Source organism: Leptopilina boulardi, unplaced genomic scaffold (genome assembly GCF_019393585.1).
Source record: "Leptopilina boulardi isolate dan_hultmark-lab unplaced genomic scaffold, ZJU_Lbou_2.1 LbouV2_121, whole genome shotgun sequence".
In the NCBI taxonomy this organism is placed as follows: domain Eukaryota; kingdom Metazoa; phylum Arthropoda; class Insecta; order Hymenoptera; family Figitidae; genus Leptopilina; species Leptopilina boulardi.
Window position 1 is genome coordinate 249004 of NW_026137665.1, and position 27525 is coordinate 276528.

Sequence of the window (27525 nt, forward strand, 5' to 3'; positions counted from 1 at the left end):
TAATTTTTTAAGAACACTGAAAAATATACGATTGTAATATATTTTTCAAAATTGATTGAAATTAAATTTTCTAACATATTTTTGTTTGCGTTAAAAACTAGTTTTTAGTTTAAGGTTATGTTACATGTTAAACTAAAAATTAAAATTTGTCAACATATTTACAATATTACACTAATTGTGGAGAATTTTTTTACATATTAAAACAATTAATTATTATTAAATATATTTATAATTATAATAATATATTAAATAATAATAATTTTTTTTATAATATACAAGTTTGAAAAAAATTCAGAAATTTTTCAATGAAATAAAAATGATGAAAATTGTGAGAAAAAAAAATGATCAACTTTATTGTAAAATAAAATTACTATTGCTATCAATTCGTAGAGAAATCTCTCGAGTAATTTGAACGACGTATGTTTTTTTATTTTTTATTTTATTTTTTTTTAGTGAAAAAGAAGTGGAAAGATTACGTATATATTACATTATGTGCAATCAATATAAGAAATTTGAGAAGAGGACGGGAGAATACGATTCGATTTACAAGAAAGTTTGCCATATAAACAAGGTATTTTACTGCCAATTGTCTCAGTCCGTTTCCTCTTCGATGTGATTCGTTGATTTAACGGTGGTGAAACTGCAAATATATATATAGCAAACGTTTATTGTAAACTATCATTCAGGTTTATTGGAAATTGAATAAAGAAAGATCATAAACAAAGAAACGCCGAGTTCTAAAATTTTCTTTAAAATTAAATGTGAAAAATGGAATCATCAATGACAAAAACAAGGATTTTTATTATCAAATCAAAATATTATAAATTTTTTTCATCTAATAAAGAGATCATAAAACATGGAATGAAATATTGTAAATTAAAAAAAAAGAACCGTAATATAAATATTTTAATATAAAATTTGAATAGAAATAAAATTCAATGAAATAAAAATACTCAATGGAGAGACAAATAACCTAAAGCAATATCTAGAAAATATTTTTCAATTTGTCTCGATTCTAATTAAAAGATTCAAAAGATGTATTTATTTTTATATAGTAGAATATTAAAAAAGTTGAAATATATCACAGTAATAAAAAAAATTATAATAATAAAAAATGTTAAGAAGAAAAAACGTTTTGGTAAATTCAAGGAAAGACAAGGACGGGGGGAGTAGAAAAATATAAAATTACAGAAATTTAAGAGATGGCTAAAACTGAATTTTTTTTTTTTCGTATATTGGCTTCAATTGACTTTTCCTCTCATTGCCTCGAATTCGAGCAATGTTGCATTATTTAATTATAATATTAAAACTTGGAATTGTATACATATCCAGTGGGGTGGGGGGGGGGGGAATATTGAGATGCATGAACAAGCACTAAAGATAATTTTTTTTGAATTATATTTCAATAGAATTTCATTCTATAGAATATTTATTTTTGCAGAAATAGTAATTTAAAAGAATCTTACTTTTACAAAAAAATAATTGTACAGAATTTTAATTTTACAGAATATTAATTTGTTCGAATTTTCATTTTACAGAATTTCCAGAATTTTTTATTTTTTAGAAAATGTTTTATTTTGAGAAAAATTATTTAGCCAGAAATTCAATTTGATAAAACTATTTTTAGGTTAAGATTAAAATTAAAGGCCTAAACAGAATAGCTTCGCGAAACTAAGACGTTAGCGAACGTGAAACATGAGTTAGAAAAGGACAGAAATATATTCGTATTCTTTTCTATCTCATGCATCTTGTTCGCAAACGACCATCGCGAGTCTATTGTGCGTAAGCCTTAACTAATCACAATTTTTGTGATAGGGCCAACGTAGAATGACATCTCCAAAGACCAAAGCAGAATAGAAACATAACCGCAAACGTTACCGGAATAATGAGTTAGAGAAAGACAAACAATCTATCTATCCTTCTCTAACTCATTATTCCGGTTACGTTTCTCTTCTGCTCAGGTTTTAAAGCTGAGTCCAGAATGAGCACGTTACGTTACGTTATAACGTTAACGTGTGACGTCACACATTTGAAATAGCATTGTGACGTCAGCACGTTTTCGTTATAACGTAACGTAACGTGCTCATTCTGCACTCAGCTTTAAGGCCTTTCTCCAATATATGTTTCTAAATGTTTGCGTTGCGTGACTGACGCGTTGGTTCGCAAGCGCAATGACGTCATCAAAGCATTGATACCAATCGCGAACAAAAAGTTTGATTTATGTTCCTCTTATCCCTTTTTCCAACTTTACAATTTTTAATGCAAATGTTTCTCGATGGCTTTTAATAATTTTAATTATTTAATATTTATAATTAAAAAATTCAGTGTCTTAAAATCATAAACCAAACGTTTTGTTCGCGATTGGTATCAATGATTTGATGACGTCACTGCGCTTGCGAACCAACGTGTCAGTCACACAGCGCAAACATTTAGGAACATATTGGAGAAAGGCCTTAATCGTAAATCTTAAGCTTTTACATGAGAGAGAAAAGGACAAAAGATATTTCTATCTTTTTCTCTCTCACATGTAAAAAAGCTTAAGATTTACGATTAGAGATTTCATTCTGCTTTGGCCTATAGTTTTAGCCACGTGAAGTTGGCACACTAAGTGCAAGGAAAACAGGTTTTGTTGTATAAAAACGTCAAACCATTGCACCCCCAGTTCTAGTAAAAATTTAGTGACTTTATTGTTAAAATTAAAAGTTACTATAAAGTTACTAAATTTTTACTAGAGCAGAGTACGGCAGTTGACGAGAATTATGACAAATGGGACAATGGAAACGAACCTGTCAGTTGTAAACTTAACCTCAAAATAGTTCTGTCAAATAAAAAAAATAATATTCTACAGAATAAAATATTCTATTAAAACATAATTCTAAAAAATTAGCTTTAGTACTTATTCGATCCCAAAATATTCTCGTGTAAAGAATCAAGTTGAGGTTTTGGTTTTATTTTTTATATAGGAGGGACAAGAACGCGTTTTTGATTCTAATACCCGTTGCTTTCGTCTTCCGTCGCGACGCCTACGCTTAATACGCGATTTTCATAATCATTCGTAAAATGTATTATTTCGATTGTCAGTGCTCGACTTTCTATTAGTACGCCTACTCGACTTTCCATTTTTTTTTTAAGTTTGTTGGGTCATTCGTTTGCCATACACGTTTTGCGAGTAGATTTTAACTTGACAATTCTTGAACGGGATTTTTTTTTCAAAAATTTCATCTTTTTTTTTTTTTTTAGAAAGCTGGTCCATTTTCGCGTGCGTGTACGGTTTTTTTTATTTATTATATATATACAGTAGAAATTAAAAAAGCGACCTTAGATATTTGAGAGTTTGGAGAATGTCGAGTAAAACGGTCAAAGATTTCATCTTTATAAATGTATTTTATATAGGTATTTTTTTTTTTAAATTGACTATTTTTTATATATTAATAGAATAGATACAATGAAAGCAGGTATTTTCTTTTTTTTTATATTTAATTCTTATAAGATGAATCACTTTTCTCATTTATTATATGGAAGGATGCAATGATATGTTCCTAGTCTAAAATGTTCGACGAATTTCTTTTTTTTTGGTTTTCAATCCCAAATTAATTTTTAAAAAAAGATTTTTTTCAGGTACATTTATATTAATTAACGTGGTATGAATTCTTTTGTTTTTTTTAAATAATTTTAAAACTTTTTGGAATTTTATAAAAAATGTGTTTAAAAATTGGAAAAATTCAAATTTTCTATTTCTAGATAAAATCGTTCGGAATCTTCGGATGCATTGAACTGTTATAAAATCTTTAAAATCCTTTCCAAACCTCTGGAAAAGTCTTTTCAAACATGGAAAATCGTGAAATTCCTCTTTAAACAGGTCACTGAGGAAAAAAAATTTATTTTTTTTTTCCCCCTATAGCATTTTACAATATTTTTCTCTGTAAAAAGTATTTTTTTTGTTTTTTTTTTTTAATCTGAAAAAAACCAATCAGAATGCTGTAACTCTGCTTTTCGATCAAATTTCCCCCTGAAAAAATATATAAAATCTCTAGATTCCTCGTTTGAATGTGTAAAACAAACTTTATTCAAATTGAGTGGTTTTGGAGAAAAATGTAGCTAAATTTGCATGTAAAATTACTTTGGTACTGACCCCCCCCTTTAAATCAGTTTTTGAAATCTTGTGATTTATGAGTAAAAATTTGTTCAAAATTTTAATAATTGAAAATTATTAATTTTGATTAAAATTCACACCACGTTTTATAAATATTTATAGTTAAAAAATTTTCTAATCAATAAAATAGTGAAATTTTTCCAATAAAGAAGAAAAAATTGATTGAATTCTGTCCGAGTTATAGAGAAACGCGAGACGAATTTAAAAATAGATATACATTATGTGAAGAGAAAGAATCATCAATATTCAATCTAGGAATATGTCCTATAACAAGATTTGCAATTGTATACCAATTGAATGGAAATGAAGATTAATCTAATTTAAAATTCAAAGCCTTATTGAATGGGATCGGGCATGAGGTCAATCGAGCAATGATTTGCGGACCGAGATGAATCCATCTTATCTAATTTATAAGAACATGCAATTGGTCAAACACTATCAACTAGTATAGACACTATAGTTTATCGATTTTTTGCTTATACAGAGTTTAGATCATTTTAAGGACCTTATGACGTTAACTTGCAAAGTTTTGCTTAAGAGCCTAAAACGATTAGTTAAGACGCGACAGTGATAATTAGATGCAAAGTGCATCGAGTTCTCTCTGGACTCGGAATTACTATATAGAAAGTTTCGCCATTCGGAACAAGTCGAAACTTAAGCAAAAAGTTGTGCGTTTTTCTTTCTTTCTTTTTTCATGAATAAGAAAAGAATTAAAAAAAAAAATTTAATTTAATTTTGTCAATTACTGTCAAAGATATACCAGAGTGTCCATATTAAAATTTTATGCGAACCAATAATTTTTGGTATTTAAAATTTAATTGACTGAAATAAAAATTATTTGGTTCAAGTAAATATTTATTTGACTATAGTCAAGTAATTAATTATTTGCAATTTTTTTTCTATGTATTTTAAAGACAATAATCATTTTGCCAATAATGTTTCAAATTAAAAATATCACATTTTTAAAATGATTTAAAATATAAAAATTATTTTTAATTATTTAATTTCATAAATAATAAAATTCAATTTTATTAAAAGTTAATATTTTTTGTAATTTAATTTTTCTTTTATTCAATTATTTTTAAAAGTCCGATTATTATTTTAAATTTAATTGCTTGTAATGTTAAATTATTTTATAAACTCAATTATTTTCATTTTAATTGACATGTGAAATCAATTATTGGAAAATAAAGGTAATAAATTTTTCAACAAAATAAAAAAGTATTAAAATCTATACAATTGATTGTTCAAAATCATAAGAAAAGTGTAAAAAAAAATTAATGATGAAAAATATTTAAAAAATTGTGAAAGAAGTTCAATTTTAAAAGAATTTAAAAAAAAATTTAATTAATCAGATTTTAGAGAGTTGGCAATTTTTTTTTTTACTTTTTTCGAACTTAGAATCATATTCCATTATGAAAAATTAAAAAAAAATAATTTTTGGCTATTTTACAATTTTTTAAAAATTTTATTTTTTGAAAAAATTAATTTTTTTAAAACCCATACGATTTATTATTTAAAATCATAAAAAAGTGTAAAAAAAATTGTCAGTGGAAAATATTAATGAAAGAAGTTCAAATTTCAATTTTCAAAAATTTTTTAAAAATTTTCAATTTTCAAAAAGATAAAATTTCACTGGTACCTCACTTTAATTATTTTTAAATTTTATTATTTTAAAAATATAAATATTTGTTATTTTTAATTACTTTGTACATTCAATTAATTAAAATTAAATAATTTGAATATAAATAAATTTTTTAAAAAATGGATTTTATAAATTATTGAATTTCAAATGAAATAAATCACAAAATAATTGAATTTTATATAATAATTTGATTTTAAATAAGTTAATTAAATTTTTAAAAATTGAGTTTTTTTACATTGTAAATTTTAAGAATTTTTGATTAATTGAATTTTATTGTCAATCAATTAATACTGTGAATTAATAAAAAAAAAATTTGTTAAATTTGATTAAAAAGGATAAATATTTTCAAAATGTTTTTTTTTTTTTTTAATTAAGACTGAAAATTTTTTTCGTCGAAAAGAATTATCGTTTAATTTGGAAAATATTATTTGACAAAAATATTAAAATCTATCTTAATTAATTACAAGTTTATTAATTTAAAAAAAAAAGAAATTTCATTCTTGAAAAATTATTTTTTGAAAATTTAAGGTTTAAGAAAAAAATCACTGCTTTTTTTCTAAAACGGAACTAAAAATTGGCCACCCTGTATACCTTAGGTAATTTTACATTACATTAAAAAAAAAACAAATAAAAAAAATATATTAGTTTACCTGAAATTATCGAAAAAGATGAAAAATAAGAAGAACAAAAATACCAATAAGTAGTGATAAACGATTGGAACGTGAGGTTTAAGAGGATAAAATACAACCTCTTAAGTTTAAAGTTTCTTGCTAAGGAACATTAAAGAATAGAATTGAAACTTTGAGATCAGATTTCTCGCTATTCATGAATTTAGTTTTGAAACGTGAAAAGCGTTGCGCCCGACATGAAAATCAGAATTTCAAGGCATTATATGCTATATCTATCAGATATCGGATGTGAAACTTTGATATTTGATAAGCGAAGGAAAACCCCGAGATTCATCCCGTCAATGAAAATATTCAACAACTTTAATCGAATTCTGTGTATTTCTGTTTTTTTTTTTTTTTTTTTTTTCCCTTGAATTCCTTCAAACGTTGCCTTCGACATATGTCATCTGCTTCAAAAGCACACGAGAGGAAACAGTTTTTCTGCCTTATGAACAAGCTCACAGTTCTATCTCTAACTAAAAAATACTCAGTTCAGAGGAGCTTTCACCACAAAAGTAAATTTACTTAAAAATCAATATTTTCTTTAAAGATATTTTTTTTAAAAAAATTATATTCTCAATAACTTCCAAGATAGAAAATATATTAAAAAAAAAAAAAAATACTAAATAAACTATCTATTTTCTCATATTTTTTTAAAAAATCTCAATTTACAAAAAAACAGTAGTCCATTTAAAGAAATTGAAATGCTTTGACAGAAACAAGTGAGAATTTGTGCGATAAAATGTGAAATAAATTGTGCAAAATGATTGAATAAGAATAACAAAAAAAAAAAAAATTAATACGTTGTTTTCTCTTCTTTTGCAATTCCGAAGAAATGCGTTCATGTCACAAAGAGAAAAAGAGATTCAAATTAATTTCAATTTTATGTAAAGTCTTTCTCAATCGGTTTGAGCTCACTATTTTCTAAAATTACAGTAATCAAAATGGATAATATATTAATAATAATAATAATAATAATACTGTCCAAGAAAATTGTTTTTTTTCTGACCCTGGAATAGTTCTTATCACTTTCGACAGATTTTTTTTTAAATAAGAATCTGCAAATAAAAATCCTCTAGTTTATGAGAAAATTAGAGTTTAAAAGTCAAAAAAGTGTGTTTCTTGCCATATTTGATTTTTAATAACAAAAAAATTAAAAAATGAATTTCACAATTTTCAAATGAAAATTTTTTTTTTTATTCGTCAGATTATTATTTATCATTTTAATTTTTTATTAATTATTAATTATTATTTATTATTAAAAACTGTTTATACGATTTTTCAGGTTTCTTATCGATTTAATTTCTTATTAATTTAAATTTTGTATTATTCTTTAATATTAAAAAATGTTTATACAATTTTTAGATTATATAATTATAAATAAATTTTTTTTAATATCTGTAATTGGTAATCGGGACAAATACACTTATAATAAATATAAATGTTTGTATTTTTGAAAATATATTTATGGGACTGATTTTTTAAAATATTTTTTTATTTTAATTTTTATTCATTTTTTTATTACATTATTTTGATTTTCTAGTTTTTCATGATTAGAAATTTGAATTTTAATAAAATAAAATAAAAAATTTTCTAATAGAAATTAAATTTATGACTAATAAAAGACCGAAAATTTTTAACACTTGAAAGCTGTGAAATAAAAGTTTAAAAAAAAAGTTTAAGAATTAGGAAATTAACTGATAAATTAATAAATATTAAGAATTTTTTAGAAAAATTAAAAAAAAATTTTATAACATGAGAATTTTTAAAAAATTAAAAGATAATAGAAAATTTATGGAAATACAATGTTGAAGAGAAAATTTGAAAGAAAAATTAAGAATTTTAGAAATTTACAAAAAGAAAAGAATTTATGGGAAAAATTGTAAAATTTGAACTAGTGTGTATTAAAATTTGTAAATAAATAAAAATTTTAAAATAAAGAATAATTTTTACTGTAAAAATCTCGAATTTTGGAACTTTGCAAATAAAAAGAAGAATTTGCGGAAAAAATTAATAACTTTTTACCAATCTGTAAAGGTAAATAATTATATCAATTTAATGAATTAAAAAAAATATGTACGAGAATTTAAGGAAAAAATCGTTTTAAAAAATGAAAATTTAAAATAAAGTAAAGAAAAATTAAAAAAAAATAGAAACTCTTAGAATTATTATATACATATTGTTAAAATTTAAAAAAATATACAACCATTTTAGAAATTTAGTTTTTTCAAAAATTAAAATTTTTCAAAATTCCTACGATCGATTATTCAGAATCATGAAAAAAGTTTATGGAAAAAAAGAAATCAGCAATGAAAACTAATATAAATTATGAGAGAAATTCAAATTTTAATTTTTCCAAAATTTCAAGGTTTATTTTAAAAATTGACAAAATTTTTTTGGTTTTTTAATTTTGTGAATTATATTCTAATTTTAAATACTAAAAATATTGTCACAAAGAAAATTGATCAAAATATAGTAAGAAATATTCTTATTTTATTTTTTGACACTAATTTTCTAAAAAAAAAAAAAAAAAAAGTAGCCCTTCTATATACAGAGAAAAAATTTCTTTGATTTAAAGAAACCAATTTCTTTGACTTGTTTTCTTTTATTCAAAATAAAATTTTCTTTGAAACAAAAAATGCTTTTTAGTTTCAAAAAAAATTTGTGCATTAAATCAAAGAAATTTTAACATTGATATAGGGTCAAAGAAACATTTATTTGAATTAAATAAAAAATTTCTTTGGAAACGAAGATAATTTTTTTTTCTAATCAAAGATAATTGAAACAAATAAATTTTCTTTATATCAAAGAAAAATTTGTCAAAAAAAAATTCTTTGAACCAAAGAAATAATTTTCTGGATGTAGAGCATTTTTTTGCAGATTTTTATTAAAAAAAATCTATCGAAAGTGCGATAATTTTCAAAGGTGAAAAATTAATATTGGACAGTTGTAATTTTTGAATAATTCAGAGAAATTTGCAAACGAAATACTGTCTCGACTCGGGCTCTACGAAACGTGACAAAGAACTAAATAATAATAATAATAATAATAATTAATTAATAATCAAAGATTATCGGCTAAAATCGATGTTGCGTCGTTACAAAGTCTTCTTAATTTTTTAAAAATTTAATAATAACAGGGTACGCGTTTTTTTGGTACACATATTGGCAAACGAGTGAATTTCCGACTTTCACTGCGGTAAATCAATACGTTGGCCATTTAGAGAATATTGTTTATCGTATATATATATATAATATGTATATGGCTAGCAGTTGTAAGCAACGTACATACGCGTCTTGATGCAATTTCCGTTAATTCTGACTCGACACAAGATGCGAGTAATTGAATCAATCGCAATGCATATATGCATCGCGTGGCGTATTAACTATATAGCACGTCACATAAATTCGTTACGGACTTGGTCCGAAGCCACGAATAATCGCGAACCTCTTCGATGGAAGCACGAAAATTCCTATTGCTCGCATTATTGGTTTTTTTTTTTTTTTTTTTTTTATTTCACAGACTTTGATGGCTTACCAGTGAACGTCACGTGGTCTTTATTTTTTTTCTTCTTTTTTAAAAAATCAAAAATATCACCAGATATTTATAAGTATTTCAAAGAAACAAATTTTTCGCAAAAAATAAAAAATTTATTTATTTTTTAAAATTTTGAAAATTAAAAATTATATAATTTAAAGTGATTGAATATCGGATAAAAAATAAATATCTGGTGTATTTTTTTTTTTTTGATATTGATGGATTAAAAGTTAATAATAATTTTTTAAAATTTTTTGTCTGACCATTTTTTTTTTTTTAAGAGATGCTTTCTTCATGTGAATATGAATGTACTACGAAAATGTGTGTGTGATGGCATTGTTTTTTTGTTTTTTTTTGTTTTTTGTTTTTAGAAAGACGATACAGATACGTCATCTTCGAATGTAACGTGCCGAGATTAAGGAGCCAACATTTTCGATAGTTCCTCATCTTGCAAGCAACCTTTGAGAAATTCTTCCTGTGTTAATTGGCCGTCATTATTTTCGTCCATTTTTGCAAAAATATTCTTCGCCCTTTCCTCCGCGCTATCAGCAGGCCTGTTACTTGAACATGCGCCCAACATGTCGTATATCGCCTAAAAAAAAAAAATAGAAAATTGTTTTACAAAATTATTTTTCATTTGGTTATTTAACAAAATAATTTAATAGATTTTTACTTTCGATTTACAAATTCATTTTTTTTTAAATTAAGATGATTTTATTTCGCATTGATGTAACTAGAGAAAAATTATAGGTTATGTTTATAGAGTAAAAGTACACATAAAGGATCATCAACAAAAAATTTTCCAATAAAAACTGATTTTGATTTTACATTATAATTAAAAAGGAACATTTAATCAAGGTAAAACTACTATAAACATAACCTAAAATTATATAAATAATGATTTTATCATTCGGTCGACAGAATATTAAATTTGTATTTTGCTAATTAAAATTTTTTATACACAGAGAAGTTAAACACAGATTTCGTACTAAACACACGTTCAGATAGTGTACCTAACCTTTCGAGCAACATCGGTTCTAAATTGTATCGCAGCTGCGCTTTTTGGTGGACAGATACTGTACTAAATCGTTTGTCCCACAAGTTAGGTCAGAATCAGTACTCAATTGGCGCTGCTGCTGTTCGATTTTAGTACTGCGTCTGCACATAATTGTGGTACAATATCTGTCCCTCAAAAAATGCAGATGTTGCGTTAAACTTCTCTCAGTGTAGTTGTCAGAATTTCCAATTTTTCAAATTTTCATTTGTTCGAATTTCTATTTTATAGAATTCTAAAAATTATCATATTTTTTTTTATTTGACCGAAATTTTAAACGTCCAAACAATTAAAGATTTTGGCGCGAATATTCAAATTAACCAATCACAATTTTCTTAATAATTTCAGATCAGGCAATTTTAAAAATCGCGTCGAAATTTTTTTGTCGGTTATTTGTTCGGACATTCACAATTTCGGTCAAATAAAAAATCAGTTTTTTTTTTAATTCTATTAAATAATAATTTGTGTAAATAAAAATTCGAACAAATTAAGATTTTTGGGCAATGTGGAAATTCTAATGGATATTATTAATAATAGTATTTTAATTTTTTAAATGACAATTTTTTTTCCGGTAAACTGCATTCCTGGGTTCTTAGCTTAGCCCATTAACATAACCTCAAATTGAAAAGTTGTTTTTAACAACAAATAAAACTGGTAATAAAATTAATTTTATCAAATTTTGAAAGATTCAGTTGTACAATTTTGAAAATAAATTATTATTGGACAAAAATTTGTTGTTAAATAATAATTATTTCACTTTTGAATTATTTTTCTTTAAAATTGGTGAAAAATTCTAATTTTTATCAAATTTTTTACAAACAAGAGTAAATTTTACTCTTTGAAAGATTTTCTACAATTCTGTTCGTTGAATTTTATTAACAATATTTGGATAAAATTTTTTTTATTTACTATGTATTTATTTAATGTTAATATTAATAAATAAGTAAAAAAAATTTTATACTATTTTTAAAAAACCATTGTTTAACAAAAACACAAATTCAAAATCTTTTAAAGAACAAAAGGAGTTGTCAATAAAAATTATGATTGTCACATAACCTTAAAAAAACAAAACATGTCAAATAATTCTTATTTGGCAATAAATTTTGACTTAAAATTCTTTTTTTTTGAAAATTGTACAATTAAATCTTTCAAAATTTGGTGTAATAAATTTTTAATATATTTTGCTTCCTCTGGAGGAAGCTATGTAGTCCTTCAAATTATGAAATTATTAGAAATGCACCAAACAAATTTTTTTCTATTTATAAATGTCATATATAAGTCCCTGATCAATTGTCCGGATGTATGTATGTGTGTGTGTGTATGTGTGTGTGTGTGGATCCATTTTTTTGTGAACACGATAACTTTAATACGTTTTAACGGATTTGGCTAAAATTTGGTACGTATATTTGTCACATCAATATCTCAAAATGGACACAATGATTTTAGAAAATACCCACAAAAAAAATTTTTTTGGCATTTTTTCAAAAAAATCGATTTTAATCGAAAAAATTTATTGAAAGCAAAATTAAAGGCAATACATAGTAAAATCGTATTCCTCATATCAAGACGAATCGATTGGTATATATAAAGTTTATATTTCATTGAAATTTAAAGAATAAATTAAAAAATTCAAAATTCAAAAATTCATATTTTAGTTAAAAAAGTTTTTGTGAACACGATATCGTTAATACGTTTTAACGGATTTGGCTAAAATTCGGTATGTACATTTGTCACATTAATATCTCAAAATGAACACAACAATTTTAGAAAGTACCCCCTAAAAAAAAATTTTTTTTTACTTTTTTTCAAAAAATCGATTTTAATAAAAAAATTGTTTCAAAGCTAAAATAAAGGCAATACATATAATAATCTTATTCCTTACGTTAAAAATAATATGTATATAAATTATTAATTTATTGCTTCCTCCAAGAGGAAGCAAATCTTTTGCTTTGCGCAATGAGGAAGCAAAATGTTCATGAAATGAACATAAACTTCTTTTATAAAAAGGGACCCCCATCTTGTTTAGTTTGAGGTTATGTTACGGTTATATACCCTTAATTTAGTAAAAGGTAAAGGTCTAGTAAAAATTTCAGTAAATTGATATTCCTTTTTTTCAGGGTTGCCAATTTATTTTCCGACATTTAAAATTATGATACTCAAAAAGTAGAAGAAATTTAATTGGTTTAACATTTTTTTAACACGAAATGCTATTAAAAAAAATTTTGATCTTGCTCTTATAGTTTATATATTATTTTTCATTGACAAGTATTCTTACATTTTTTACGATGAATTTTGAACTATGTATATTGAAAAATTTCAATTTATTTCTACTCTCTAAATCTGAATAAGAAAAATTTTTACTAATTTGAATTAGTGACTCACTGTTTGCTTCTGAATTAGTTAAATTTTACTAATTGTTAGTAAAAGTTACTAATAATTAGTAAAATTTTACTAATTCAGAAGCAAAAAGTGAGTCACTAATTCAAATTAGTAAACATTTTTACTAATTCAGATTTAGAGAGTAAAAAATAAAAATTCTATAAAATAAAAAAAAAATCTAAAAAAGTTTTTTTATATCACAAATGTAATAAAAATACCAATTCGTTTATAAAATTTAAATATTTTTTTTATTCAATTGACGGTTCTTTAACCTTATTTTGAAATACGATAAACAGTGTAATAAATATATAGAACTAATTTCATTTGGAAATAAAAGCAAGTCAATTTTTAAAACTTCGTTTTTATTTAACATTTGAACATTTTATGCTTGTTAATAATTTTTTTTTCTATTTCAACTTTAATATCAAATGTCTGGAGAAAAATTCTTTTAATAAATTCCCAATAATCCTTTGAGTAAGCTTTCCTTTCCAATATTGGGTTTACTTTTAAAACATCAGAAGTTTAAATTTAATGAATCGAAAAGATTGAATTTACTCTGTCGTTTCATATATATTATATATATATATAAAAATGAAGTAAAAAGTTAAACTATTTGAAATACTCCATTGTTCCATAAAGAAAAATATTTTAATTTTCAATTCGCCAGCCAAAGATTCGAAATCTCTGACATTTTCAGTATTGTTCGTTTCCTAATGAAACTTCAATATATATTGGGATTTTAGAGAGAGAGAGAGAGAGAGAGAGAGAGTGCGAGAGAGTATCTTCAGTTTTGTGGAAAGCAAAGCTTGCCTTTCATTGAAACGAACAATAGAATCTCATTGTATATCTATTGTTATATAGAATAGAAACGAAGTGAATCGAAATCGCATCAGAAACTTTAATAAAACAATAGATGTAAATAAATTCATTATTAAAAAAAAACGATTTTGACAAATTTTCATGTCAAAACACATATATATATATCTATATTGAGTTCTTACTGCTCTTATAGATTGATTTCATCCATCATCAGAAATATGAGAATTTTTCCGATAATATACGAAAGGTAAAAGAAACGAAATAAAAAAAAAAAACGGGAAAAATGAATTCGAGTATTTTTGTATGAAACCTCTGAATATGACAGAACAGTTTGAGAGGATATTTCGCAGGATATTTCTACCTCGGGCATGAAATTGTATTGGTGCGCCAATTTACTTTTTTTTCTGGTAACAGAAAAAAGTAGGCTAATGGGGGGACCACTTAAAGGAAATCGCGGACGGATTTCAGCCGACGATATTTGAAAAAAAAAAAAAAAAAAATATGTATTGACGTTTAGAGTGCATTTTACTGACTATTAATTTATACAGTGCATAAATTGGATCGCACGTTCGTTCTGCAATTTAATTATGGATTTTCCATTAAAATGGCAACAAGTATGAGAGCGAAAAGATAATAAACGAGAAATCTATTGCGGTCTTGAATTCTATTGCGGTACTAAAGAATTCTTCTTTTACGCAAAGAATTAAGACAGTTCATTTTTTTTTTTTCAAAAATACTTCTATTTAAAAAGTTTTTTTAATTCTAGAATTTTTTTTTTTGGGAAATAAAAATTATTTTTTACATGAAAATAAAGTTCTACAACTATATAAAAAATTAAGTTCAAGATACTGGTACTAAAAACTAAAAACATGCATTATTTTTCCAACTGCTGCGTGCGTATTTTCAAGAGCATCTGAGAAATAAATTTTTTTTTTTCTTTTTTTATTTCTCTTCTCGACTTGAGTCGACATTTACACATTTTGCGTCAACAATAAAAAAAAAAAAAATCTCATGCCCATTCTTCATTTTAACTTTCAAAACATGAAGCTTTATAATACCTGCTTTTTTTCTAGTGCTCTATAGAAATTGTTTTTAAAATAAAATGAAAAAAAAAAATACATAAAGAAAATAATTATTTGACAGCAGTTAAAATGATTTTTACACTAACGATGTATTCCTCTTTTTTAAAAAATATTTCATGCAAAAATGAATAAGTGCTTTTTCATGCTAAAAACAACATAAACTTTCTTTTAATTTAAAAAGTTTTTAAACCCTTTAAAAAAAAAATTAAAACCATAACTTTTTATACTTTAATTAAAATTATTTATAATTAAAAATTTTTATAATATAAAAAGTTTAATAGTATTTCAAAAATAATTAAAATCAACAATTAGGAATAATTAATTTTAAATAATTACAAGTTCAAGACAAAAAAAAAAAACCAATTAATTGGTTTTTGTTTTGGTATATATATAGATATATTGGGAAAATAGTACTAATGTTGAATTGGAGGCAAAATTGAGAGTAGAAAAGCGGTCGAGTTCTAACACGAAAACCACATGACTGAGGAAAACAATGTGCAGTGTAAACCACTTGAGCACAAAACGTTTCAGTCTGTATGTGTGTACGTCCCATGACTTGCGTTATATTCTCGAAATTGCGGTGTAGTGTGGGCGATTGTCTATTCGAATATAAAGGTTCATGTAACCATAAGAGTACTTTTATAACCAAGAAAATGTATACATTTCAACTAAAAGAAAAAGTAACTTTAAATAACCACCATATATACCGTCATCGTCATAAAAAAAGAGAGAGAAAAATGTAAAATGTGCCTATAAAATTATATTTTACTTCACATTGTCTTCTCTCTATATATAAAATTTAATACAACTTAAAAGGTTAGAATTTAATTTTTAATATATATATATATATATATATATATATATATATATATATAATGGATATTAGTAACTTTTAAAAGCTTTTTTAACTTTGATAATTATATTAATATTATACCTTTCAAAATTTTCAACATGTTTAATTGTATTATTTCTTTTTTAATAATTATTATTTTACGCGGAAAATAATTAATCTCTAAATTAGACATTTGTGAGATTTAAACTTAAACTATTTCTGAAATTGAAAGTCAGATGTAAGCAGATCTATAAAAATAAGATTTGGGGTTAAATTATGTATCCAAAAAATTCCGGAATGCATGATTATGTTCTATTTTCAATTTATGAAATTTCATTTGTCATAATTACTTTTGAGTCGAATTTTTATTTGTTTGAATTAGTATTTTGCAGAATTTTCATCAAAATGATTTTCTATAGGGTCAGCCGGGGTAAATCCGAACGCTAATTATTTTAGCTTAATTAAAATTTTAAAAAATAAGTTAGACATGAGAATTTTTACCTCAGATCCTCTTCAAGAGATTCTAAGTATTATCCCATTTTTTGTTTGTTAATTAGCAACAGCATAAACAAAGATAACGAGTATTGCAAAAAAGATTGAAAATCAAAGATGACACTCTTTCAGTATTTTGTCTCGTATTTGAAGAAAAAGAAGCTAAAAATTCATTTTATTATTTGTAATTGTTTGTTATGAATACTAGAACAGAAACTATTTTTCATTTTTGCCTTCTGTAAAATTTTATTAATAATATCAGACCGTTCGTATTTACCCCGGAAAATTGGAAAACCGGGGTAAATCCGAACGGTATTTTCAATCATTTTTTCTTATATCAAAAATTTGTTTTTATTTGATTACACTATTATTTTAACATTATAAAAGTATGTATATAGAAAAAAGTTTTTCTTTCTATATGTATCCTCGTTAGTAATTAATAAGCAGAAACTTAATCTCTGTTCTCTCGAAGGAGTGTTCCACTTTTTATGCCAAATGGTTTGTTGAAAAAAGTTTTTCAGGATCTTAATATAAAATTTGGTATTCTAGGGTTTTTGGGGTCACTGATTACCAATTTGAAGTCAGTTTTTCAAAATTCAAAATGTCGGATCCAATATGGCGGAGGAGAATTAAAAAATTCATTGGATTCGCTCGAAAATTGTTACTCGGGGGGTTTCAGGGTCGCTGATTACGAATTTGGAGTTAGCAAATTTGATCATTTTTAAAAATAAGTTTTAGGAAAGTCCGCCATTTTGAATTTAAAAAATTTAACTTTTATTTTTGTATTTACATTCAATCACTCCAAAATACTTTCTGTACCAAGTTTTGCAAAAATCCGTTATGATTTGATAAAGTTATTGAAGGTTTTAATTGTGTAATGCATTTTAATTTTTAACCTGTTTGATTTTTGTATTTATTTCGGATTTACCCCGGCTGACCCTATTACAGAATTTTTATATATCCGAAAATTCACTTCACAGAATTTTTATTTGTTCTAATTTTTATTTGTCAGAATTTTTATTTACTGGAATTTTCATTAAACATAATAGGCATTTTAAAGAATTTTTATTGGGTACAATTTCATTGCATAGAATTTTCTTTTAGATGAATTTTCATTTGTTCGAATTATTTTTTGATATAATTTCCATATAACCGATTTTTCATACATACTACAGAATTTTTACATACTTAACCGAAAAATAATTTAACAGAATTTCTAATTGATAGAATTTTCTTTGACCGAAATTGTAAATGTCCGAACAAACAATCGACGGAAAGATTTCGGCGCGATTTTTAAAATCAACCAATCACAATTTTATGGATAATTTTGATTGGTTGATTTTAAAAATCGCGCCGAAATCTTTCCGTCGATTGTTTGTTCGGACATTTACAATTTCGGTCAAAGAAAATTCTATCAATTAGAAATTCTGTTAAATTATTTTTCGGTTAAGTATGTAAAAATTCTGTAGTATGTATGAAAAATCGGTTATATGGAAATTATATCAAAAAATAATTCGAACAAATTCTAATAAATAAGAAATCTATTTTCTTATTTTCCATATAAATTTCGAAAAAAATGTTTCGGGCAAAAAAAATTTGTAATGAAAATTTCCCGTGTAATGCCCCAAATATATATATATATATATATATATATATATATATATAAATAAAACAAAATTTATGTTCAATAATTTTTAAACAAAATATTAACAAAATTCAACAAACAGAATTGTGGAGAATTTTTTAAAGAGCAAAATAAATTATTGTTTATTGTAAAAATGAAATATAAATTATAATATTGTTTAACAATTTTAAACAAAAAACACATAAAGCTAAATAATAATTATTTAACAAAAAATTTAGTTTTTAAATTGAATACCCGGATCAAATAACTCGACCGACGCTCGGACGCACGCTCTAATGGTAGTCGGGTAGCAGTGAGCCGCCCACAGGCTGTCACTGCTACTTGACTGGTAATAAAGCGTTCGTCCGAGCGTCGGTCGAGTTATTTGATCGGGGTATTCAATTAATTTTTTTTAATCATACAATTGAATCTTTCAAAATATTTGACGAAATCAATATTGTAATTATAGATTCATTTGCTGTAACAGACAACTTTTCAAATTAGGGTTATGTCAATGAGTTGAAATGAACTTTCTTAATAAAATAATAATTATATTCTTTTTATTAGGTTTATATACTTTAAAGTTTAATTATATTATCAAATAATTTTTGAAAACAAAATTTACAAAATTTTAGAAATTCAAAATTTTTATAATTTAAATTAATTTTCAAAAACAAATTAGTATATGTCAAACAGTAACTTTCAAGTAATTTCGATATTGAAATTGGGATTGTTCTTTGTAATTGGAATCTCGTATATAAATATCTGTACTAATTAACGAGTATTTGGGTTAAATTAGCAAATAATAAAACTTTTAATTTCTTCAATAACAGTTGCTTCAAAATTGATTATCACCAAGTTAATTAGTAATAATAATAATAAGAATAATAATAATAATAATAGTTTTTTTTTGTGAAAATATTAAGCTCAGAATAATAATAAATTTAATTATTACTATTATTTAGTAATAAGTTAAAAATAATAACGATTAAACATATGGATTTTTATAAATTTTTATTAAAGAAACGTATAAAAAACAATTTTTTTATATGTAGGTATCACATAATTGCAAATTGTAAGGAATTAATAATAAAGAATTAATAAAGAATTAAAATCTCTAAGCGAAAAAAATTTTACTGTTTTGAAATTTCATTTGAAGATTTTAATGAATTTATCAAATATTAAAAGTAAATACATGTATTCTAAATATACGAGTGTTTGAAATCTTTTAAGATATTTAGAAGCGTCTGACTAAAGTCTGGTTATATCACTTAAAACACTCTTTCATGTTAGTGATAGTGGGTTAAAGAAGCAAAATAGTTTTATTTTTAATTATAAATAAATAGTACAAACATAAAAATTCATTAAATTAAAAAAATGTATAGGGTCAGTTGGGGTAAATGGGGACAAGAGGTTTTGGAGCTTAATTTACAGTTTTAAAATTAAGTTCAACGTCAATATTTTAACCTCAGATTAGAGTATTGCCAAGCTTTTATCTTGACAATTGGCAGCAAGATAAAAAAAGTTATCGATCAATGCATAAAAACTTGAAAATCAAAGTCAAACTGTTTCAGTATTTTGTCTACCATTTCAAAGAAAACAGATTTAAAAATCATACCAATTTTTTTTTTATTCCTTATGATTCCCATAACAGAAATTCACTTGAATTTTTGATTTTTGTCAATTTGGTTGATAATGACAAGCTGTCCCCATTTACCCTGAGTTTTCAAATTTTTGTGGTAAATGGGGACAGCTTGTCATTATTAATCAAATTAACAAACATCAAAAATTCAAGTGAATTTCTGTTATAGGAGTCATAAGGAATAAGAAAAAAATTTGGTATGATTTTTAAGTCTGTTTTTTTTCAAATGCGAGACAAATAACTGAAATAAAAAAAAAAAATAAAAAAAATTTAATTGGTTCAACTATTATATATCTACCACAAATTTTTTTCAAGTTTTTTCATCCCTTAGGACAGTAATATACTTTAGGAAACGTTTTTCTTAAAACTTTCTTAGAAACTATGCTGTCCCCATTTACCCCAAATTTTATGAAATTTTCTAAATTTTGGGGTAAATGGGGACAGTCAGTTTCATGCGTTTAAAGCTTATCTAAATTTTTTTTCTGCTGCATAAAATTAATCCTGGGAACGTAAATAACAACTTAAAAAAATATAAACCCGCAAATATTACCTTTTAAAGGAAGAAACTTACGTGATTTATGAAAAATAGCGATTTTGTCATAATTTTTACTAACTGAAGAAATAAAAAATGCTTTTTTTCTTATTTTTCATAAAGATTTTGAAAAAATATCCCAATCAAAAAAAAAAAAAAATTCGATTTACTTTATATAATAAATTATCGATAACTTGGCGTTTTCTGAGGTGAATAATATTTCCTATATACCTATAGAAATTTTCTTCAAGTTTGTATATATATATATATAAACATCTGTTAATATGATATTACCTGTACAATTTTCGTCATTTCCTGAATGTCAATGACGCCATTCCCATCAACATCGTACATGCGAAACGCCCATTTTAATTTTTCTTCTGGCGTTCCACTCGACGTCACATCGATTGCAAGTAAAAATTCCTGAAATAGAAAATATATTTTTAATTTCAAATAATACTTTTCTTATATATATATATATATGTATATAATTAGAAAAAATTTTCAATTTAATTATTTTGTTGCATGTGTACGTAAAAATGAGTTTTTTTTAAAAATATTATCCCAGTGGGAAATTGCCAAGACTGAATATTGGCTAAATATTGGACCAGTTATTTCAGCCAATATTGGACCAAGTCTGGTAGTGAAGAGACCAATGCCAAGGCGCGAATTTCAATATTGGCCCAATATTCAAAAATACAACAAAATCAGACTTCAGCCAAGATTAAAGAAATTAATTATTAAAACTAAAATATAATAAAATTTTTTGTTATATTTATATATTATATTTTATTATATGTAATAACATTATTATTTCCCTTCTGATCAAGGGTTATACATATATAAAATCATCCGCAATAAACGGCCCGTGCAGAAATTTCCCTACTTAGTTCTACTTTAAGTAAGGCTCTCTCATGGCCCTTGCCAGTTTTTCCTTAAGTCCGGCATTTCCCAGATTAAACGACAGTTACTTGGTTATGCCATGTTTGCAATATAATCTAAAAAACTACATATCAAGGCAGTGGAAAGGCCCTTGCCAGTTTGTCCACAAGTATGGCATTCTTTAGAGCAACTCGGTTTTGCCATGGTTTTATGACATAACCTCAAAATAAAAAGTCATTTTTAACACCAAATAAAACTATAATAAAATTAAATTTCCATGCAAAATATTTTATCAAGTAATAATTATTTAACAATAAATTTTAAATTATTTAAATAAAAATTAATTAATTTATTAAAATTATTAATTTTTTAAAAAATTAAATGAAAAATTAATTTTTAAAAAAAATTTAACAATTTTAATCTAAGAATTTTATCAATAATAATAATAATCAATAAACTATAATTTTTATTCAAACAAATAATATTTTATTAAATAAGAGTGATAAATCTTTTTCATTAAAAAAAAAAATTAATTTACGATTAATGAGCTTAAATTTTGTTAAATTTATAATTCACTATGCAAGTAAGAAAAGGTTAATAAATTATATTATACAAAAAAATAAAATTTTTTTTGATCAAAAAATTGTTTCACTTAAAAAAGAATAATTTCAATTTTAGAAAAAAAAATCTTGAATCCAAAAGAAGAATTTCAGTCTCAAAGATGAATGATTAAAAGTTATCTTTAAAACAGAATTTTGAAAATTCAGTTTTTTCGCTTTATAAAACAGAATTATTGAAGAGATTTGAAATAAATAATTTTTTAAAATTAAAGAAAAATAAACTGTGCGACAATAAAAAAAAGGAGAATGCGTTTTGCAAATTTTCCAAATAATATATTCGTGAGAGCCTTAAATAGACTCGTATATAGTATATATATATATATACATATAAGTTGGAAGGAACGTAAGATTGGTAAAAGTGGGTCATCTGCTGCCCGAGGTAGGCTTGCGAAGTGAGTTTTATGAAGCAGAGGGTTGTGAAAATAAAAAAAAAAAAAGCAAAAGAGGGGATATGCGACGAAGAAAACGACGTCGACATCTCTCTCTCACTATCTCTCTCTTTTTTTTCGAGTAGCTGACCTCTCCTACAAGATGTGCGCTCTCTCCCTGTCGGGAGGTCTCATATACAGTATTGACCTCTGCGTGTACAGCCCAAACACCCTAAAATTTCAGAGCTCTGCGCTTGATCTACCGTTCATTTCTCTCAGCTATTGCTTTACATCATGAAATCTGAATTGAGACTTCACGCTGAATATGTTATTTCCTCTCCTCCTGTCTTACTCTCAGAATCATGGGCAATACCCGAGCCATATCTATAATGAAAATCCCTTTCAGTATATAACCTTCGGCAAATATTAGGTTGGACCAATTCGAATATATAATATGTACTATATATATATCTATCTACAGGGTTAGATTTACTTCGGCAATTTTACTCTCGTATTTATATTGTTCTTTTTTTTTTTTACAAATTTCATTATTTTTTCTCGAATTTATTTTTTTGCACTTAATAAATTTTTGGGTGTATGATAGTATTACTTAAAATCAAAAAAGGTTGAATCTGTGTTATCATTTCAGGAGGGTCAACATAACCTTAAAAAGAACCTTAATATAATCTAAAAATAAAAAAAAATTACAAACAAAAATATAAGAGTATATGAAAAAGAATATAGAAATGATATTTGTAAAATCTTTTTGAAATTTAATAATTTTTTTTTAAATTTTCAATATAAAAACCAATATATATATGAAATTATGAGATAATAATATATCTGAGTCAACTAAATTTGTAATAAAGGAAATTTTGAATTCAGCTCTAAAACTTAAAAAATTTTGTGTTTTTTATTATTTCACCTGATGGTTTTCCTGTATTAGTCGATAGGTTAAAGGTGAACACAAACCTAAAGTTCAACATAACCTCAAAAATCAAAGTTCATAAGTAAAAAACGGGAAAAAATAAACATAACCTTAAAAATCAACGTAATATGTTAAAAACATAAGTTAAAGACGAACATAAACTCAACTCCCTTAAATTTCGAATTTTTGAGATTATGTTCGTATTTTAACTAACATAACCTTGCAGCTATATTCACGTCATTAAACAATGACTAATATAAACTTGCGACTATATTCACAATATTAGTCACTGATTGTCATATAAGGCTAACGGCTATATTCACGTCATTAATCAGTGACAGTCACATGGACTTACGGCTATATTCACGACCTTCATTTTTTTTTAGTTTATGTTCGTTTAAACTCATGTTTTTGACATCTAACCTTGAACTTTAAGATTATATTCGTCTTTAACTTATCTTTTTGACCTATGACGTAGATTTTTGAGGTTATGTTCGTTTTTACCTATGTTTTTGACTTATGACCTCTGATTTTTGAGGTTATGTTGAACTTTAGGTTTATTTTCGTTTTTAACCTATGTTTTTGACATAGTTAGTACAATCCTGGAGGCAGTGGCAAAATTTCTTTTATAATATATATTATATATAATATTTAATATATATATATATATTTATTTAAATATTAATATCCGTTCTTCCAGTAGATATTATTAATATTTTTTTTTTTTTTAGTGAGTGATCTCGGGTCGAGACATATATATTTCTATGTATTTTGATGCGCTATATCCGAATCCGCCTTCAGAATTTGGCCAATGGGTCCTGGTTTTGTCCTAACCTTAAAAAATACCTTAAAATACATCTAAGCTTCGAAATGAACAAATTATACCATACATAGCGCAAAAAAATTATGTAAGCTCATAAAAGTTACTACCCAGGTCTTTTTGTGGTTGCTGATTACGGACTCGATGTCAAGTTTCAAAAATTCAAAATGTCGGATCCAATATGGCGGCCAAAATTCTAAAATTGGACCAAAGTTGGTAAAATTTGTTACTCGGGGTTTTTTTGGGGTCGCTGATTACGAATCCGATGTTCGTTTCTAAAAATTCAAAATGTCGGATCCAATATGGCGGACAATTTTTTTTTAAATTTGTTCAGATTCGCTTGAAAATCGTTACTGGGGGGTTTTCAAGGTCGCTGATTACGAATATGACATTAAATTTTTAATTGCTGACCCCTAAAAATTTCTAGTAATTAATTTCAAGCTGATTGTATTTATTGTGGTTCCAGTACTTAACAGCACTCAATCTTTAAATATATGCTATATTGCTACATCGTGATTCAGAATAAAAAATTTAAAAAAAAACCCGTTAAAATAATAAAGTCCGCCATATTAAATCTACCATTTTTAGAAACGGACATTGGATTCGTAATCAGAGACTATACAAAAAGACCTAAGTAGTAACTTTCATAAGCTTACCTATTTTTAATAGCGCTATGAATGGTATAATTTGTTTGTTTGATCAGATGTATTTTTGAGGTTAGAATCGATAGAATCGATAGATTTGATGTTTTATATAAATTTTCACTTTGGAAAGCTTGTAGAATAGTATATTTAAATTTAAAGACCTTAGAAACTTATCAATATGTAGTTGGGTTCAATTTTGATCAATCAAAAGAGACTATTCTAGCGATTTTAAGGTATATTTTTGAGGTTAGGGCGAAACCAGGACCCTCTCTAAATCTGAATTAGTAATAAATTAACTAATTCATTTAGTAAATTAAATTTCAACTAATGAATTAGTTATTTTTGGAAGTTTTACTAATAACATAGTAAAAAATTAGTATTTGAACATTACTAATTTAAAATAGTAATCAAATTAACTAATTCTATTAGTTATTACACCCGAGTTACTAAATGAATTAGTCAGTTGAACGTAACCTCTATTATTTTCATGACGTATGTCATCTTCCATGGGTTTTTTTTAAAAATATGTTTTGTTTTTTTTAGTATTATGTGATACTATAGCTTGTACTCTATTCAAAATACTTTGATTGATGCTTAAAATACTACTTTTGAAAGCATTTATTATTTTTAAATTATTGTTCTGTTTTTTTGAAGTATTATGTAATACTATAGCTTGTACTATGTTCAAAATATTTTGTTTGGTGCTTTAAATATTACTTTTGAAATTATTTATTTTTCAAAAAATTTTTTGATATAAACTAACCGTTAAAATTTTTTTATTAATTTTATTTCACCAAAAGTAACTATGTATGTGTATCTAAACTGTCTTTAAGTAAATTAATAAATTACTATAAAGTGAAAATTTTAATAAAATCTTTACTCAAAAAAATCGGAAATAATATATCAAATGAACCACCAGAACGTAAAAAATTTTATATGAATTTTGCCAATATTATGCAATTTAACCCATGAAAACTGACTTTTAAAAATAAAATATTTTTTATACAATCATGAAGAAACTACATGCGAAAAATTTTATCTTTGAAACTCGACTTTTAAAATTTTAAATTTTAGTATGAATAAGTTGATAAATTTTTATTGATTATTTACGATTTGGCGTTAAAATTGTATAATGACTAATGAATTAGTAAACAATTAGTAGTTTTAACTAATCAATTAGTAATTTGCGCCCCCGGGAGCCGCATTAAAAAGTTACTAATTCAATTAGTTAAACCAAAATAACTATTTGAATTAGTAAGTTTTGACTAATTATATTAGTGACTCACTTTTTGCTTTTTGAATTAGTAAGATTCTACTATTAATTAGTTATTTTTAACTAATTCAGATTTAGAGAGCATTGGCCAAATTCTGATGGTGGATTTGAATTCAGTGCATCAAAATACAAAGGAATACATATTTAAAATTTATTTTCCTATCCAAACCCAATCTCAGCCATTACATCGACATTAAATGAAAATTCCTATCAATATTGAAAGTACCATCAGTTATATAACTACCACAGATTGTAGATTACTATATTCAATAGCCATTAAACCAGAGAAATGGCATTGTTGTATAAGAAAATACAAAAAAAAAAGAAAAAATTATTTTATTCTTTGCAAAAAAAAAAGAAATATACTAAACATTTAGAGAGGCAATAAATGAAAATTATGAGACGCGAAGAAGTGTTAACATAGGTGTGAAAATTGTGGTTATACCCAGTAAAGTTGTGTGTCGTCCCCGCAATAAGTTGCGGCTTTATATGCGTCGTATTTCCGCAAAGGGAATACTTCGGAGACAATAAATTGTTCGGTGGTCCTCGGGGCAGTGGAATTCGAATACAGTCTAATGGTCTTTTGTTTGAAAGAGATGGTTTTACCTCATACGAATATATATATAGGATTCATATATAGGTTCAAGAGCGAAACGTTCTCTTATATATATATCAACGTGCAAGCCAAGCATTCTCGTTCGCGTATACAAAGGTTTACGTTCCTGCTCACGTCACAGGCATTAACCTGGGGGTCGTTTGTCAAGCGCGAATTATTAAGCACACGTTACATGCCCGTCTCTCTATATATGCTGTGCGTTCATCAATGTTGCTGTTAGATTTGCTCAACAACATTTTCCACCACCTCTTTTTTCTTTTTTCCTCCTCTTATATAACTGACACTAAAATGTTGTTTAAACTATATATATAAAATATCTCAGTTTTACAGAAAATGAACAAAAAAAAAAAAACAAATTTACAAATTATGCATCGTAAAAATATACTATTATTCTGTGTTTTGGAGGGAAAAAAAAATTAAATTTCCAAGGAAATTATTTTTTTTTATATTCTTATACCCTTTTTTATATACTCTTTTATTATAAAATGGAAAAATTCATCTCTGAGGTATAATAATATTAATTAGTTTTATAAAAGGTAATTAAATACAGAATTTTTATTATTATAGCGAATAAAATTAATTCTACACTCTGGATATTTTTTATATATATATATTTCATGTGCAGTATTATTCGAGAATTATTTAATTAGCGAGATTTAATTGATTTTATATATTAGTATTATATGACGATTCCTATAAAATACATTGATTTATGTAAATAATTGCAAAGTGAATAAAAATGTTTTATTTTAGACATATATTGTTATTCAATTTTCCAATTGGAAAAAAGAGACAAATGATATAATTTAAAATAAACCATATTCTTTTTAACTTATTATTTTCTATATAAATGTATATGATGACCTATAAATGACAAAAATAGATATTCAAAAATTTTATATGAACTTATATCTT

The 27525-nt window shown here is 24.9% G+C and overlaps 2 protein-coding genes across 5 annotated transcripts in view; both read right to left on the reverse strand.

Moving 5' to 3' along the window:
• The window catches only part of LOC127285229 (neurocalcin homolog), a 229210-nt gene that overhangs the window by 26551 nt on the left and 175134 nt on the right, over nt 1-27525 (reverse strand). The window lies entirely within an intron of this gene.
• Nucleotides 10340-27525, reverse strand: part of LOC127285211 (neuronal calcium sensor 2) — a 192067-nt gene continuing 174881 nt past the window's right edge. For all 3 annotated transcript variants that reach the window (XM_051311119.1, XM_051311101.1, XM_051311109.1), the window contains 2 exons: nt 20754-20882; nt 10340-10595 (listed from right to left, as the gene is read on the reverse strand). In XM_051311119.1, the coding sequence (XP_051167076.1) occupies nt 10419-10595; nt 20754-20882 (306 nt within the window). In that variant the 3' untranslated portion in view covers nt 10340-10418. The remainder of the gene's footprint in view (nt 10596-20753; nt 20883-27525) is intronic.